This window comes from Uranotaenia lowii, chromosome 3 (genome assembly GCF_029784155.1).
Source record: "Uranotaenia lowii strain MFRU-FL chromosome 3, ASM2978415v1, whole genome shotgun sequence".
In the NCBI taxonomy this organism is placed as follows: Eukaryota; Metazoa; Arthropoda; class Insecta; order Diptera; family Culicidae; genus Uranotaenia; species Uranotaenia lowii.
Window position 1 is genome coordinate 272,757,045 of NC_073693.1, and position 18,916 is coordinate 272,775,960.

General features: G+C 34.7%; 1 protein-coding gene across 1 annotated transcript in view; it reads right to left on the reverse strand.

Moving 5' to 3' along the window:
• The window catches only part of LOC129753423 (keratinocyte proline-rich protein-like), a 33,943-nt gene extending 15,426 nt beyond the window's left edge, over positions 1 to 18,517 (reverse strand). Inside the window, exon 1 of the mRNA XM_055749246.1 lies at positions 18,369 to 18,517. Within this exon, the coding sequence (XP_055605221.1) occupies positions 18,369 to 18,517 (149 nt within the window). The remainder of the gene's footprint in view (positions 1 to 18,368) is intronic.
• Between the last annotated feature and the right edge of the window lie 399 nt (positions 18,518 to 18,916).

Consider the following 18,916-nt stretch of genomic DNA (forward strand, 5'->3'; position numbering starts at 1 on the left):
AATATTTGTCTTTTATGGATGCATAACAACGAAATTATGTCTTAAATATTTTCAAGTTAATATTAACGACCCCTTTTTCTGTCGTCTAATAGAAAGTCGTAATCGATTCCTCGTCCTGCGAAATTCCCGTGTTTAAATATTGCCTCGATATGATGCCTAACAACGTAATTATTGCAAAAAAAAAATCGAAAATATTAAGACGAACCCTTTTACTGATTCCTTGTCAAAATTGGACACGTGAAATCAATTACATGTGCTGTAAAACTCCCATGAGCAAATTTTCATTATAATCCAATGTATAATCAAGACAATGGGTCTTATTCTGAGAGTCACGTGACGTGATGTGCAAAATTTAACATCGTTGTGCCGACTCCAGAAACCACTCTAGGCTAGAAGTTTCAGCTCAAATGTCCTGTGATCGATTTTTGGAGCTCATTCATACTCACGTTTTTTTTCTGAAAAATTTCCTAGAGTCAAGATAAAGAAGTGAAACTTTGTGAGTCACGTCACTTGACTCGCAGAATAACCCCCAATGTAGCAAAAAACAGTGAACAGATAATATGGACGACCATTTTTGCCGACCCCTGACTCGAGAATCGAAACCTGAAACAATTGAGCGTCTCGCAAAATTTCTATGAGGAAATTTTCATCTCAATCCAATGCACAATAACATGAATACCGCAAAGACATTGAACAGTTTATATGGACGATCCCTTTCGCAGACCTTTGAATTAAAATTCGACTCTTGAAATCAATTAGGTACTAGTTCCTTGAAAATCCAACGTACCAAGTTTTCATCTTAATCCAATTTATGTAAGCATTAATTTCGCTAAAAACAGTAATAATATGGACGACCGCTTTGGCCGACCTTTGACCCTGAATTTGAATCCTGGATTCGATTGATCGTTTCCCAAATTATTCTTATGCAAATTTTCATCACAATCCGATGTATAATAACGCCAATATAGCAAAATCATTGAACAGTTGATATGGACGACCCCTTTTGCCGACCCCTTCTACAAAACGTGCTAACTGGAATCGATTGTCCGTTCCTTAAAATCCCCGTCTGCAAATTTTTATCTAAATACAATGCATAATAACGCCAATATCGTAAAAACATTAAAAAGTTTATATGGAAGACCCCTTTTGCCGACCCCTGACTCTGAATTTAATACCTGTAATCGATTGCTCGTCCCTCAAAACACTCATGTGCAAATTTTCATATCAATCCAATGCATAATAACGTCAATATATTAAAAACACAGAATAGGTTATATGGACGACCCCTTTTGCCGACCCCTGACACAAAATTCAATACCTGGAATCGATTTCTGATCTCTCAAAACCCCTATGTGCAAATTTCCATCCTAATCCGACGAAAAAAAAGTCAATATCGCGAAAACAATATTTGTCTTGTATGGACGACCCCTTTCAGAAGGGGTCATCCGAAAATCTAAAAACATTTTTCATCATTCCTGGTCCTAATGAGTATCCATGCCAAATTTCAGCTCTCTAGCTCTTAAGACGGCTGAGTCTATAGAGCACAAACAAACAAACAAACAAGCAAACAAACTCACAGAAATTGCTTTTTATATATATAGATTCTTTTATTTTATTCAAACATTATACAAAAAGTTTGGAAATATTGAGTGCGTGAAGAAAAATATGATTTTGATGATCTTATTTAGAATTCAATTTATTTTTAAAAATTGAAGAATTGGAACAAGAATTAATAATAATTCGAAACTTTCGAACAACGATTCAGCAAAATGCTTCAGAAAAATAATTAAATATTCAGTTTTTAATTCAAAGCAATTATTAACGAACACTTTTTTTTGAATAATTGTTTTGGAATTGTTGCAAAATGAGAATCATTAAAATTTTGGTGAGGGTCTTACGCTGATTGATGCCCAGTAAAAATATTGTGGATAACTTGAAGATTTTTTTTTACGTTTACTTCTACGAAAATGTGTGTTTAATTTTCATTTGTGAAATGACGTTTATATCGGAATTTTTTTTAAAGAATACTGAAAGTTAAAATTTTAACCAATTGTAAAAATTACGAAAATAATCTTTTTATCAACACTTATTCGCAGTGAGCATCTAAGATTCGCAGATTGTTTTATAAAAAGATATCAAAACAAGTGTATTGAGAAAATTTGTTAAAAGTTTTTACTATTTTTCTCTGATTTCAAACTATTTAAATTACACACCTATAACTATACAAACCCCCCCCCCCCCCCCCCCCCCCCAAGAGCCAACTCTAGGACCGCCCCTGCCCCCACATAACAAAAGTCTCATTTGATTCAAAATTTTCAATTCCGTACATGCTATTCTTTAAAATTTTAAAAAATGTAAGAGAATTGAGGATAAAACAGCCATAACTCCAGTTTCCGATGCATGCGGCGGCTCAAATAGCCTTCATTTGGTTCTTCGGAAAAAATTACCTAAAATAAGTTTCATTTCGTTGAAACAAAATTTCAGAAATATTTGAAAAATATAGGATGATTCGGTAGTGAATTTTGAATAGGGCGAATGCGCCAAATGTGAACAAATGGAGTTATCAGCTGGGTGATAAAGTACGTTCAGAGCTCTACATTTCGAATGCACAACTTTAACTGAAGGATATTTGGTTTTCGAGAAACAGAGAAAACAAAATAAAATTGTTGCTGGGGCTGGGAGCTTACGGAGCTGTAAAACTTTGAACACGTTTTCTCTCGAAACAGTGATGTTGGCGCATTCGCAGTATTCAAAATTTGATACCGAATTACCCTCAATTAACAGCCATTTTAAATTTCGATGTGTGTGCGGTGGCTCAAACAACCTTCATTCGATTTCTCGGAAAACATCATACAAGATAAGTCCCATTAAGTCAAAAAATTTCAAGCCCGAACTTCATTTTTTTATAATTAAATAAAACACATAGGAGAGTTTAGGGTAAAATTAGCCCAAACTCCTTTTTCTGATTTATGTGGTTTTCCATTCTATTCCTTGGAAAAAATTACACAAGATATGTCTTTTTTTGTACAAAATTTTTAAGTCCAAATCAGCGTTTTTCTGGATTGTTTACAAAATATAGGGGAATTAGAGGTTGCATAGGCACTATATCTACGTTTGTAAGCTGTCCAATCGATTCTCCGGACATTTTCACTAAAAGAAAGTGGAAATATAGATTTGGTTCATTTAGGAGGGAAGATAGTGATTTTTTCGTGGTTTATACACTTTTTTCTCTTTATGCGATGTTTTAATTTTATCTTGAATTGTTTTCTATCATTTCCTTCTATCTACCTACTTTCCTTTTGATTTTTTCAATCAGTAATTTGATTTTAAAGATATCTATATATCCAAATTTTAGAGCGGAGACCTGATTTGAACGTTTTAAATCTTAGATAATAGTTAAAAACAAAACTTTAGAATTATCTTCATGTTTAATCGGGGAGAAGGAAGCCATGACTTTTGGACGAAGCACGTGTTTTTGTTTTCGTCCATCTAATATTTCAACTAACTTAATGTTAAACTTACAATTTTAGAACTAAACAGTGGAAAAGGATTGAATAAAGTGACCGGCGGAAGTTCCCGGTATGGTTGGTGTTTTGTATCAGAATGCTGAAACCTGGTTGGAGGAGTGCAGAAAGAACGATCGCGCCGGTTCGGATAAGAAGAAGTCGATAACAACTACGACTTATTTGGTAAGATCCAATTTTTTCTACACGGTGAATAACAAAAAGGTAAAATTTTCCGAGTAACAAGGGTAATTTTTTCCACCCCTCTATCGAGGTAAATTTTACGTTTTTTTCAATCACCCAGCAAAAGGTGAATTGTACCATTTTTCTATTCACCTAGAAAAAATGTAAATTTTACCTGTTTGGGATTCATGCAAAAAGGTACATTCTACAGTGTCTCGTTCACTGTCTAAAAGTCTTTTTTTTCGCTGTTCTGGTTAGTCACCAAATAAAATTTGAATAATGTTCTTCCTTCCGACGATCCGGCTCGTTGAACTTCTTTTTTTCTTGAATGTTCCGTTTTGTCGGATGAAAACACTTTTGCATCCTCTCGGATATCCAAGCTGCCTTTTTCGTGCCTTTCCGCATCACCATGGCCGCTGAATCCTCCTACAATTAGCAAATTCCGTCACTTTTCCATTCGGCTCATCCAGCCAGCTGGGCGATAATACTGGTTGATGAAGAAAACACTTTGTAGCTCAGTAGGCCAACCTGTAATATAATTTTATAATGGGAAACAGCACAACAAAATTGAATCTCATGCTAAATTTACCTTTCTGTTCCTATTTCCACGTATTGCGCATGCTATTGCTATTTCTTATATTTGTTTGCTCGATGCAGGACCTCGTTGTGAGGGAAGTTTCACCTCGGTGAGGTGAAAGAAACCTTTTTGGATTTCACACGCATTCACCTTTTTATCTCGGTAAATTTTACCTTTTTATTTTTTTCCGTGCACTTTTTTAAAAGTTTATGTAGTAAAATTTTCATATTACAAAATGTAATGATATAAGTGTAGCAATCTCCAAATGATGTTGTAGGTATACAATCCATATGAAGCATTTGGTAGGGCACTCCACGCTTTATTCCTCTTCTCCAGAATCTTTTGCGGTATTTACCTACCACATGGTTGGCATAGCCGTAGTTATTTTTGCAATGCAAGTTTTATGTAACAGAGATGAAAAGATAAATGAAGGACGCAAGTCTTTCCATTTTCCAGGATGCTTACATATTTTGACTGTGTTGATAAAAGAAGAAGATAAAAGCAATTGAAAAAAAAAATTGTTTTTTTGCATGCATTTCTTAGTTGGAAAAAATGTTATTTCCACCGTTAAAAAAAATTAACTACTTTCATAAATCATGCAGTAGAAGATTTAAATTCTTCTTATCAGCTCGATTATAGGACTTAAAAGTATCGATGTGAACCTAACGTTTAAGTTGTGCCTTAAGCTTCTGTAGAAGGCCTTAGTATATTTTCGAGAGTTCATCGCATGAAACTTTTGGCAAGTTGGATGACACATCTAATTTCTATTTGAATTTTCTCTTGCAAACATCACAATATTTTGTTTCAATGCGTAACTCTTCTGAATAAGGTACAAGTTCAACGAAAGACTTCAATTATTCCTACATTAGAAAAAACCCGATTTAATACACTTAACAGTGGATTGGAGCCTTTCTAACAGAGTTTAAATTATATTTGGAAATATATAAAATAATATAGAATATACATGATAGATTCCTTCCCTCTGAATCATATAAGTATGATTTCAGATATTCAAACACGAAAAATTCCAATCTCAATATAAAAAAATGATGCCTGATACGTTTTTTTGGGGAGCTCATTTTATGTATGGAAAGAATGGTATTTAAACAGTAGAATTTCCAAGATTTATAACACGCTGAAATGGTGCCGTGGTAGCAACCAGAACTTTCACGTTGCTGGTCACGGTTCGAATCTTACTGTTTTTTTATGCTTTTTTTTTACTGAATAAGTAAAACCAACTACAATATTGATGGATAGCCGTGACGCGTGCCCTAGCATGATACCTTTTTTAGAGCTCAACCATGCATAGAGGAAAAATTCCCACAAAAGGAGGGGAAAGTAATATGACTATTAAATGATTAATCTCATTCTGTAAACTAAATCTGAAATCTTATTCTGATTCTAAAGTTTGAATTTTGAGTTACAACACTTAGTCTAATATTTGAATATAAGTTCCAATTTCAAATTCCAGGTTGATCTTTAATCCAAATTCTTAATCAGAATTCTAAATCTGAATTCTCAATCTGAATTCTGAATCTGAACTCTGAATTTGAATTCTAAATCTGTATTCTGAATCTGAATTCTGAATCTGAATTCTGAATCTGAATTCTGAATCTGAATTCTGAATCTGAATTCTGAATCTGAGTTCTGAATCTGAATTCTGAATCTGAATTCTGAATCTGAATTCTGAATTCTGAATCTGAATTCTGAATCTTAATTCTGAATCTGAATTCTGAATCTGAATTCTGAATCTGAATTCTGAATCTGAATTCTGAATCTGAATTCTGAATCTGAATTCTGAATCTAAATTCTGAATCTGAATTCTGAATCTGAATTCTGAATCTGAATTCTGAATCTGAATTCTGAATCTGAATTCTGAATCTGAATTCTGAATCTGAATTCTGAATCTGAATTCTGAATCTGAATTCTGAATCTGAATTCTGAATCTGAATTCTGAATCGGAATTCTGAATCTGAATTCTGAATCTGAATTCTGAATATGAATTCTGAATCTGAATTCTGGATCTGAATTCTGAATCTGAATTCTGAATCTGAATTCTGAATCTGAATTCTGAATCTGAATTCTGAATCTGAATTCTGAATCTGAATTCTGAATCTGAATTCTGAATCTGAATTCTGAATCTGAATTCTGAATCTGAATTCTGAATCTGAATTCTGAATCTGAATTCTGAATCTGAATTCTGAATCTGAATTCTTAATCTTGTAAATCTCATTTTGATTGTTTTGCATCACACGGTTTTCAACATTGAAATTTCTTTCATCCAAATTTTTTTTTATGATTTCGGATTTTACAACTTTTAATAGTATGGTTTTACCCCTAAAAGTATGCAGCAAACTTAATTTCAGAAAAATTGTGAAAAAAAGTTTTCACAAAACAAAATCGTGTTTTCATGCGTAATGATCTTTAAGTCATCGCAAATTTATCAAAAACTGTGCAAATTGGTATTCTTGGAGAAACAATTCCAGAATTGAAAATTGATAAAGTGAGGAGAAATTTTACGGATGATGAAAAGAGCGAAAGAACATTTTTGCAAGGAAAATTTATTAACGTACACCATACTTTACCTCGCAACATCCAGCTTCATCAATTTTTAATTCTGATATTCTTTCTCCATGAATCTAAATTTTTCACCGATATGCCGAAAATAAATTTACAAAAATTCTGAATCTGAATTCTGAATCTGAATTCTGATTCTGAATTCTGAATCTGAATTCTGAATCTGAATTCTGAATCTGAATTCTGATTCTGAATTCTGAATCTGAATTCTGAATCTGAATTCTGAATCTGAATTCTGAATCTGAATTCTGAATCTGAATTCTGAATCTGAATTCTGAATCTGAATTCTGAATCTGAATTCTGAATCTGAATTCTGAATCTGAATTCTGAATCTGAATCTGAATTCTGAATCTGAATTCTGAATCTGAATTCTGAATCTGAATTCTGAATCTGAATTCTGAATCTGAATTCTGAATCTGAATTCTGAATCTGAATTCTGAATCTGAATTCTGAATCTGAATTCTGAATCTGAATTCTGAATCTGAATTCTGAATCTGAATTCTGAATCTGAATTCTGAATCTGAATTCTGAATCTGAATTCTGAATCTGAATTCTGAATCTGAATTCTGAATCTGAATTCTGAATCTGAATTCTGAATCTGAATTCTGAATCTGAATTCTGAATCTGAATTCTGAATCTGAATTCTGAATCTGAATTCTGAATCTGAATTCTGAATCTGAATTCTGAATCTGAATTCTGAATCTGAATTCTGAATCTGAATTCTGAATCTGAATTCTGAATCTGAATTCTGAATCTGAATTCTGAATCTGAATTCTTAATCTGAATTCTGAATCTGAATTCTGAATCTAAATTCTGAATCTGAATATGAGTTCTGAATCTGAATTTTGAATTCTGAATTTTGAATCCTGAATTCTGATTCCTAAACCTGTATCCTGAATTTGAAAACTGAATCTGAATTCTGCATCTGAAATTGAATCTAAATTATGTATGAGTATGTAGAAATGAAAAAAAAAACATAAATTCATTCTTCAACACGAGTAAAAAAAACGAGGGTCATAAGATCTTCATATAAATTCCCCCCCAACGCAGTTTCCTGTACGGCTCTGCATTTTGTTGACACCCGGCATGACTTTAGACACTATAATTTCATAAATGAAATTATAATGTCTATAGGCATGGCGGACTCTGAAGGAAACGCCCATCCGCCATTTGCTGCATTGAAAAGCAAGAAGTGTAAGATATAAACACTGTTGCCGTATTTGCCCCAGCAGACTGAGAAACTGCCCAGACCACGGTGCGTCTTAGTAATGCCTTTTACCTATTTGAGTTTGAGCCGCTTTCAATCAAGCGTGCCGATGGTTTATTGGATAGCGCTTGCAACTTGGGATCTGAAGGGTTTTGGTTCAATTCTCGAGTTAATAAAAATATTATTTTTTTATTTTGATTATCTTCAATTTATAAATGATTGCTGGTGCTGCTGCTTCGAGGCGCCACTAGCAACTTTTTTTTATGCCATAATAAGTATGATATGTATTTGGTAAAGAAAACGGTTTCAACTATTTTGTTTTTTTCCCGTTTTTGAAAGGGTTGTGTAGAAAAAAAAATGCATTCTTTTGAGACTAAAATCATTTTAATTGTGCAGCCCAGTTTCGCAAAAACGTTCTAGACATTTTTAAAATGGCACATACAAATCCACGGACATCAACAGAACTCGTCGAGCTGAGTCGATAGGTACCTATAAAGGTATGTCTAAGACCCATAATTAATGATCTCTCAAATCGACCGATAACCAAACCTTTCTGTTAGAAAGGCAAAAAAAGATGAAACTGTGGACAACAGCATAAACAAACCATTCGCCTCCACAGTTTTACCAGTTTTACTATTGCTCAACGGACTCCAAAAATAGAAGCTTCGACTATCCTGAACAGCAGATAATGTTAAATGCTGAACTGATTTCGGTTCGTTTTCACATCCTTAAATGTTCTTAACTGGATGTTTCGCTTATACAAAATGACTTATCTAAGAGTAAACATTTTATTTTCAATTCATCCAATAAATAACAAATATCAAACTTGTATTAAAAGGTATTATTAAAAAAAAATTATATCATCAATCGGTATTCGGCTCTCTAGCTCCACAAAGTCTTGCTCTTATTACCATCTCTCATTTAAGATATCAATAACCATGTGATTGCCTATTCCAAACGAAAAATAAACTCTACTCCAGCGTCTACAGCCGGGGATATCAGTGACAGACGTCATCGTGGGAGTTCTTCCGTGGCTGACCCTGGCCTTGACGTCTTATGTATAATGACAACAGCTTCACGCCACAACAGAGCACAAATCAAATGCGCGGAATTATTGCACTTTTATTAAATCGATTCCATTCCGGACCATACTAATCCAACATCTTCTACTTAACTGTGGTCTTGTGTCTGACGATTGTTGTTGTAATACAACTACTCTTGCTTGTCTGCACACAAATCGGATTGAGGTTTTTACGGCCCCTGTTTATGGGGTCCCATTAAGTCGCAAACGCCATCCTGGCTTGGCTTGGCTGCTTAAAAACCATTCGTCCAGATAGAAATGATGATGATGCTGCCGCTGCCTATCCAGAATGGAATCGCCCGGGATTGGCAATTGTGTCGGGAGCAATTAAACATCGTCTCCGGTGACGTATGACATCTCGAATCCCACATGCGGTCCAGGGACATCCCACGAACTGGTCGGATGAACGTCGACTACGCCCGGACTAGACTCAGGATCAAGGGAGTTTGTTTTGTTTTGCTACCAGCAGTTTTCGCTGGAATTCTGTCAACTGGCTAATGTCGAACAGAATCATTTGTCATTTTTATTCTTGTGTTTTTTTTTTGGGTTTCTAAAACAACACAAAACAACACACATTAGAGCAGTTAGTGGAGCACTTACTTCAATTAGGTTGACATAAATTTGATTGATAGTTGTGGTCAATTTTGTTTTGTAGGAAAGCGAATGTGTTTACCACTTGCAAGATTCGATCATAAACAATTATCAAATGAGCATTAGGGTAGGGTTGGCATCCATCCCGCAAAAGCGGGACATGTCCCGCTTTTTCCTTAAAATGTCCCACTTTTTTATTGGAAAACTTTTACAAAGTTTACTGATTATTTATTTATTTATTTACGTCTGGATTAACACTGGATAAAATCAAACTTTAAAGTCTGTTCCACATAGAATCTGGTCGGATAAAATAGATCATTTCTCCGCAAAGAAATAACATACAACAAAAGTACATATGTCATTTTGTAGGGTTTTTATTGCACTTTAAGGAAAAAACACATAAAAACCATTCGTCAGCTTTTCGGATGAATTTTCGAACTTTTTTGTGATACCACCCATCATTTTCTGCACAGTACTGCTGGTATCCTCATTCGCCATTTTGTTCCACCACTTTTCCATTTGAGCGGGTTTTTTCATGGTTCTGCCACATTTTTTCAGTTTGCCCTTAACTATTGCCCAATATTTCTCGATGGGACGAAAATCCGGACAGTTTAGTGGATTGATACTTTTTTCAACAAAATCGATCTTGTTCTCCTTATACCACTTAACGACACGACATCCCGGCTGTAGTGGCAGCTTGCCAGGTCCGGCCAGAACTTCACCGGACCTTTGTGGGACCGAATGAATGGCAAAACCCTCTTCTGGAGACATTCTTCTTTGTAAACATTTCCATTCATTGTGTCCCCAGTGATGAAAATCTTAGTCTTCTTCCCACAACTACAGATCCCTTGCCAAATCATCAACTTACGAGCAAATTTATCTGCAAAAACATACTTGAATCTACTCGCAACATTCCCTTTACGCATCGCAAGGTAAAATTTGTTACCGGGTATTTGTCCAAAATCCATTTTGACGTAAGTTTCGTCGTCCATCAAAATGCATCCGTTCTACTTGGTCAACACTTTCTCGTACAACTTCCTAGCCCTGGTTTTGATAACCAGGTTTTGTTCCAGCGTCCTGTTGGGGTGTTTGCTTGCATGATACGACCGCAAGCCTTCTCGCAAACAAATTCGTCGAGCTGTACTGTGGTTCGTCTTGAACTTTTGCGCCAAATCACGCAAGAAGATTCCAGGATTATTGTGAACTGATCAAATTACCTTTGCTCGCAGCTTCCGGTGATATGTTCCACTTTTACGCCTGGTTTGTTTTGCTCGATCCGCCGTAAGGGTCTCCCAGTAACGTTGCAGCACCGAATTTACAATCGATTTTAGATATTTCAGGAATTTCGCGATCTTTACCCTGACCACGTCGGTTTCTCTACGTGAGTGTGCAGAATTTTCTCTCGCCTTTCGTGTTCCATCGTCGATAACTTTTGACTGACTGCTTCAATCTTGATGAAATTTTCACCACTAAGTAAAAAAGCCATCCGGATCAAAACACTGTCAATAGATTCGCGCCGTGACAACTAGGGACGCTGCAGTAAATGAAAAGATGCGACCAGATTCTATGTGAAACAGACTTTAGTCTCTGCGATAAACAGAAAATCTTTCTAATACATTTTTTTTCTCAAAGTAAGCAGCATTTTTCATAGTTTATATAACTCGCGAGAACCGCGGAAAATAACGGTGCATATGGCAAAAAACCGTGTAAATAGAAGTCATGTAAGAAAAACTGAGCAAAATCAATCTGCGTTAAAAAAAATTTAGAGTTCTTTCTATGAATAACCTTAGTTGATGGTAAACTTATAAGTTTGACTACACAGTTAAGCTTTTTTTTAAATTTTCTTTAATGTTCCGCTTTTTTCAGCTGTGTCCCGGCTGTGTTTTTCTTCGTGAAATGTCCCGTTTTTTACTGAAAGTATCTGGCAAGCCTCGTTAGGGTAACCCTACTATTTTTTTAAGGATGCCAAAAGTCAGTTGCTTCTTAGTTAGAAGTTCAAACTTAACTTAATCTATCGAGAGAAAAATAGAACCTGTCAAAATTCCACTTTAGTTGACCAATTCGAAGGCGACCGCATCCTTAAAATACAAAAATAAAAAATGTTATAAAAAAGGTCAAATGTTCACATAAATATCCAAATTATTTATGGCAACACTTAAAAAACGTAACAAAATAAAATTTTGATTCACATTTTGATAGATTTCCTTGAAAGCTTCCATTCCATTTTTAATATATTTATACCGGTTAGAGGAACTACGTGTCATGTTTGAAAACCATATTGAGCACAAAATTTTAATATGTTCTACAATGTTGCCAGAAGTAATTTTTTAATTTAATTTTTGACAAAAAATTTGCTCCTAAGTGAGAAGAATTCCCTTAAAAAGGGTTCATAGAATGATTTCAAAGTAGTCGAAGATTCCTTTGAATTCAGCTACAGTATTTGAAAATGTAATATACTGTAGCTACTGTAGCTGAATTCAAAGGAATCTTCGACTACTTTGAAATCATAGTTTCATTCAGCTAAGAGGTTCTTCAAACCTTTGATTATTAGTGGTTCATAGAAGCTTAATCAGCTTTCGTTGCTGTCTGAAAGAATGCGAATCAGTCCAAAATTTAAGTTCTTAAACGAACTTGGATGTTCATTTCAGTGGCTGAAGAGAATGCTATTAAGCCCCTAAGGGAACATCTAAAACCTTCTAGGCGCCGAAAACAAAATTCGGTTGACAGATTGCTCTGATGACCAGATGACAGATTTTCGGTCTACTTTGGTTTATTTGATTGATTTAAGTGTAGGTGTAGCTTTTTGGGAATTTGGAAACACATTTTGGGAATTGAACTACTGATCTCCATATAACAATGAAATTCTTCAGCCTCTCGACCAAACCAGCAATTGTTTTTTGAGTAGTAATTAGAATTATTAAAACTTCGCTATGAATTTTTTTAAGTCATGAGAGAGGATTTATTGAAAAAGAAAAAACGATAGAATTTGTTTTGGTTTTTTTTTTTAAGATTTTTCGATATAGGGTGCTTCTACTTTGGAACTAGAGCCTACGTCCTAAAATGCCGAAAGTCGTAAATAACTCTTTTCTTTTGCAAAGATTCATGACACTCCTAAGCAAGAATGAACTCTTATTCTTTATTTATCCTATCAGACCGCTATTCGCCATATAAATTCTAAAAAAAATTCCAACGTTTTTAAAAAAGTGCTTTATATAAAACAGACAGCTCAATTAGTGCAAAGTATTTCGAGAAATCAGAGAGATTAAAAAAAAACTACATCATTTTACAGCAACGCCTAATTTTATAGGTAAACAACCATTGCAGTGATGAATATAAAGTGTACAATCTTTTTTCCTACAACCCTAAAAATTCATTGGAAAACCCGGAAAATAGGCAAGAGGTTCAAAAATAGAACACATTTGTCCTTGATGTACCCTTTTTAGACCTGACATCAATTTTTCAATAGTAACAAGTCAATTAAGATTCAAATTTTCATAAGGGCATTATTAAGAACCTATATTGCCAGCGGCTTTCGCTTAGAGGTTAGAGCGTATGTCTTCTAAGCCAGAGGTCATGAGATCGAATCTCAGTCATGGCATACATTTAGTACTTCTTCTGGAGGTTGGCGGTTTAAGCATTTGAAGCATGCTAGCTGCCATTTTTGGAACTTTGTACGCTTGAGTACATACATATGTATGGATCTTTCAAGAGAACCTACGTTGCAGTTTTCTCTTTCAAAAGTTCTAGAAATGGTCACAACAGGGCCGTAGGAAGAACCGACTAATGGGGGGGGGGGTTGTTGGTGACTGACTTTTATTTATGAGTTTTGCCCAACAAGCCACGAATAGAAAAAAAATAGAATTTACCTATACGATTTTTTAAAGTACTTTAACATTAATATTTTCGTATTAAATCGTAATTTTAGAAAACTGGTCCTAAACCTCATCGATCATTAAAATCTTTGAATTTATTTAAGAGTGTGGTGGATCAAGCTTATTTGATTTGAGCATAAAATAAGTATTTTTTAGGAGAGCCTCCAATTTCTTTTGAAAAAACTTCTTCTATGCTCAAATCAAACAAGCCCAATCTTGCCAACTCTTTTGCAAATTAAAAGATTTAAGCAATGGATAAAAATAAATCAAATTTTCAAAAATAAAAGTAAGAGATAAAAATATTTCGGATCAAATTGGCTTGATGCAAATTTGACCAAATTTATGTTTGAAATGTGGCAATATTAATACCAATAACAATTATTATTTGACCAAAACACAAATCAGAGAATGACCTTAATTTAAACCAAGCAGCGCAAATTGTAGTAAATTAAGTATAAGGAATTACTAATTGTTAAGCAATACACCGAGAATTTATAAAATTTTGTGCAGATTTTTAAGGTGAAGATCAGAAACTTTTTTAACTTAGAAAATTATCTCAAATTCTACTTTATTTTTATGATTTTTAATCTAAATTGTGTGTACATCATAATTTTGAATAAAAAAATTAAATCTGGAAATTGAATTGGCGAAAAAATTTTAAAGATCATGATCTCTTGAATTCCTCAACAATTTATTGTTGATTGTATAACTCATTAACAATTTAAATCTTTTGAATTTAGAATCTGCATTCTGAATCTGGATTCTCAACCTGAATTAAAAAATGCAACTTTGAATCTGTTTCCGAATTCCTATGCGATTTCTTAAATGTACAAAAAAAAAATTCTGAGTCTTAATTATGGATCAGAATTTCAAATATGAATTTCAAATTATGAATCTTAATTGTTTATGGGATCGCCATTTTGAAACTTTAAAAGCTTGAATTTGGTGTAACCCGAGATTTCACTTATCTGATTACTTCGGATAAGCATTTCTACTGCATTTATTTCGAACCAAGAACAGAGAACTGGAAACTGCTTTTGTTTCTTTTCCATTTGATTAGAATCAAGATAAATGAAAAAGCCCTATTTTAACCTGTCAGTATAACCATTCCACTATGGGGCAGATCCATAAAATTGGTTCAAGAACTTAGAATTTTAATAATAAACAAATATTTTTTTTCTTTTCATATTCGGAAACCTATTATAAAAATATTGAAAATGCATGAAAAACTTGACTCAAATTTAATACGAAATTCAAAAGCAAATTTGAACCGGGATTTAAAAGCAGCCTGTCTTTTCGTATTTCTTGTGATTATTTGAACTGAAAATCAAGAATCCTAAACTGAATACGAAAATGGAAATTCGGTTGTGGTTTTGAGAATATGAAACCAGAACCTCCATAACCCTCCAAAGCCGTTCGGGTCAATATGACCCGAAGCGCACATTTCAAACATCATTATCATCATTCCAATATACTGATGAACTGGTAGTTTTGACATACCAAGTATGTTCTATGAAAATAATAATCAAATTAACGCCAAAAAACTAAAATTTGAGTTTTTAAATTCGGTTCAATGAAAAATGAAATACAGCTAAGCAAAGCCAAAGCTGGATGTCGTTTTTTTAAAGTATGACTTTTTTCTACCGGAAGATCTGTCATAGCGGTAAAAACTTTCATTGGACCCCAACATATCTATACATTGTCGGATAGATGGATTCTTGACAATTTCAAACATCAATGAAATAATTAAATACAGAAAAGCTGTCAGAAGTTATGAGTATTTTAAAAATAAAATTGATTTTTCGGACTTTTAACTTTCTGAACCATTTTCTGAAAACCTGGTAATACATATCGACTTTATTTTGAAATGTTGAGTAATTAGAATAAATTACCTACACAATGAATATAATATCATCAAAATCGGTTAACATTTACAGCCAGGAGAACGAAATCAAATTACCACGCATATTTCCCCGAAACGGATATTAAGCGAACGGCTTTGGAAGGTTAATGGGTTCAATTTAATTTAAAATTTTATATTCAGACCTGAATTTCTATGAACAAGTTAAAAAATTTTGAAAAACTGTAGCAGAATTTTGAATTTGGGATGGGTTTTTGAGGTTTTGGGATTAGATTGTTACTCTTACCTACATAATTTTGCTCTATTATTTAATTATGAATTTAAAATTTTGGATGTAGACTAGAATACCTCGTTTGCTTTTCTGGACCCTCATGGGGGGGTGGTTTAACAACCAACCCCCCCCCCCCCCCCCCATTCCTACGGCTATGGGTCACAAATGGTTTTTTAATTTCACAATGTAATTAAATCTTTGGAATTAATAACATATTTCAGGAAAAATCCCAGGAATTCTGTTCCGTTTAATAGTTTACCAGCTTAATTAACAATATTCTCAACCAAAGAATATAAACAAACGTTGAAAACTGATTGTGCCCTTCCTGTATGTCTCCAATACAATGTTTAGGAAAAAGGATTTTATATAGCTGTTGTGATGACATGTGTAGTATTTTCATAACTTGAAATAAATTGTGCTAAAGCTTAGTTCTTTTAGAAATGGGACACTTTCATTTGCTAATAGCTCGTTAACTAGTTATTGGATATTAAAAATTTTGACAGCATTTTGTTGCCTGTAAAAAGTACTATTCGACCTATTTTTTTCAAAATTTAAAATTTACGCGTTTTTGAGATATGTACGATGTAAGAGAAAAAGAAAAAAATAATTTTGCACAGTTTCCTTTAAAGTTCGTCATTATCAAATTGATAGCTGACAAAACCGTTGATTATTCAAAGAATTACTGAGTTTTTGTGGTGGATAAGTATGCAAACACTGTCAATAATGTCCACAAAGTTCAAATCAAGCATTGTAGTGAAGAAAATGATCGGCAACAACGGTTAAGGATCATCAGGGAAGTCAAGTCTCATACCAGCATTTTTAATTTTCAATAAACGAAAAACTAAGGGTAGACCGCTGAAATATCCAAAACAATTTTCTCCGATAAGCTGAAAGTGTTGCCTAGTGATGACTCATAGAAATCCAACCTCAAACAACCATTTTTTGATAGTTCCAAAGCTCTTAAGCTGTAAAACCGGTACCGAAAAAAAAACGTTCAAAAATGTGGTCAAAAATAATCAAATTTGTTCATTTCGAAACAACTGTATCCACTTAAATGCTTCCAGTTTCCAGTTTCCAGAGAAGTATTGGACCAAAAATTATCAGAAATTGAAGAAGGAGGGTGAAGCCACCTAAAATATAGATTTTACGAAGTATAAGTTGGAGAAACTGATCAATACCATGACTGAAAAAAGTGTGCGCCGGCCAATGGGAGATACCAAGAATAAAGTAGAAATTTCTTTAACAAAAAACGGTAAATATTTTTTTTCAAATTTTTTCATGAAATATCATAACATTACCTTCATTTTCTTCATAGAAAGTATTTGGTTCAAAAGAATGGTTTTTGAGATACAGGCATTCGTAACTGTCCCATTTCTAAAAGAACTAAGCTTTATCTATAAGACCTTTACGCATGTTTGAAAGTGAATTTCACTCGTTGTATATCAACTTCCATACAAAACTTTCCTCTTCAGTCTATGACCTTTAAATGAACTGAACGTTTAGTGATTCAAAGTCCATGTTCAAGCCGGCCAAAGACCTAGATTGGGTTGAAATAATTTCCAAAAATAGTAAGCAGATATATTCATTTTGGTCAAAATAATATTCTTTGATTTTGTTTTTCGAAATACAGCATCAAAAACGTCAACTTGGTATACAAGTGCCCAAAGTCGTCAAATTGAAGCCATTGCATCAAATGACGGTGTTTCGTTTGCCTTCTTCACCATTCAAAAGCGAAAAGCGAACTTCACGCAAAGCGAAAAGCGCACCAGATGATGAATTTATGGGATCAATCGTCCTAGCTAGGTCAAATTTCAAACCAACAGCCACGACGGCTTAGGACAAAGATACATCCTACAAACGAAAGGCAAGAGAAAAAGACAGAACGTTTGAAAGATCCCACGCAGTTTGTTAGATCCTTGTGAAGATAATCGCTCCGGTCGAGTGTCGTCACGATTGATATGGGCGCGCAGGCAGACAGGCGCGGAGTCAAGAGCCTTGGGAAAGAAGAGAAACCCACATGTATGTATATACGAAAAAAGGATCACTCCTTAAAAGTTTCATTGAGCACAGTTCGCGTGTATTTTATTCGGGTTTCAGGTTATGTCGTGACCCGAAGAGATCCGAAGGAAGTAGATCATTTGTCCCCTCGGTCTGTCGATGGTGATAAAAATGAGCCATTGTTTTACCAGAACAAACGGCTTCCTGACTAATTTATGTTACACTTCTAAGCCGGGGGAGAGGAGTGTCCTTTTTCTATTTTTTATGGATTGCACGAAGGATCATCCGATGGCCAACAGTTTGTGTGTTCCTATCCGGACACAGGATAATCGATCACGTTCTTTTTTTTCGGGAATTTATGGTGGCTGATAAAGTTGAATGAGTCTTCACCAGGCCCTTTTGATCCCGGGAATTGAGCAATAAATTTTGTTTTCGGTTCTCTGTTGTAAGAAACAACAAAGCTATAAACCTACACCAGACATTTTTGCTTTGGCAGCCCATCAATGGATTATATACATTTTTCTCGAACTTATGACAAATTAGTGCTGCTACCATATCGATGGAACAGCCCTAAAAAGCCAGTCCTCATTGATCAGTCGCTTATTAGAGGCCTACACTACACACTTCAGGCAGCCGATCGTTCTAACGAAGTGTGAACCGATGATAGCCCGGAAGGCATCGGATCTGTTCCGTAGATTCCGCACAACAACAATAACTTCGTGGCGTGCCACTCGGTTCGCGCGAATTCCAGCAGTTTCGGTGGAACAAATCCGGCCGATTCTTTCCCGGAGGGCATCGCGCGAGTATAATCGAATAAAATACAATCCTAAACTAACGACGACGACGATGGACGCCTAACAATGCGTGAACAACTTCGTTACGGCTTGGTCTGATCAGAACTTGCCGTTGCTCTTCTTTCTTGATCAGCCAGCCAGCAGCCAGATTTGTTCGGGCCAAAGATGTGGCCCATAACAAATCATCGAACAAAGTGGCGGTTTCTAAGCCAGTAATTTATTGAACTCCATGTGTATGCAAATTGAACCATAAAGAATCACCTTATGGGTTGCGTCGACACGTCGACGTTTTGGGTTTGAAGTGCGTGGTCTGGTTTAGATTGCTGCTGCTGGTTAGCAGACGATTGCCGAAATAAAGTTGTACCAAATTTCGGCTCTCTGTAAGACGCGTGTTGATAATT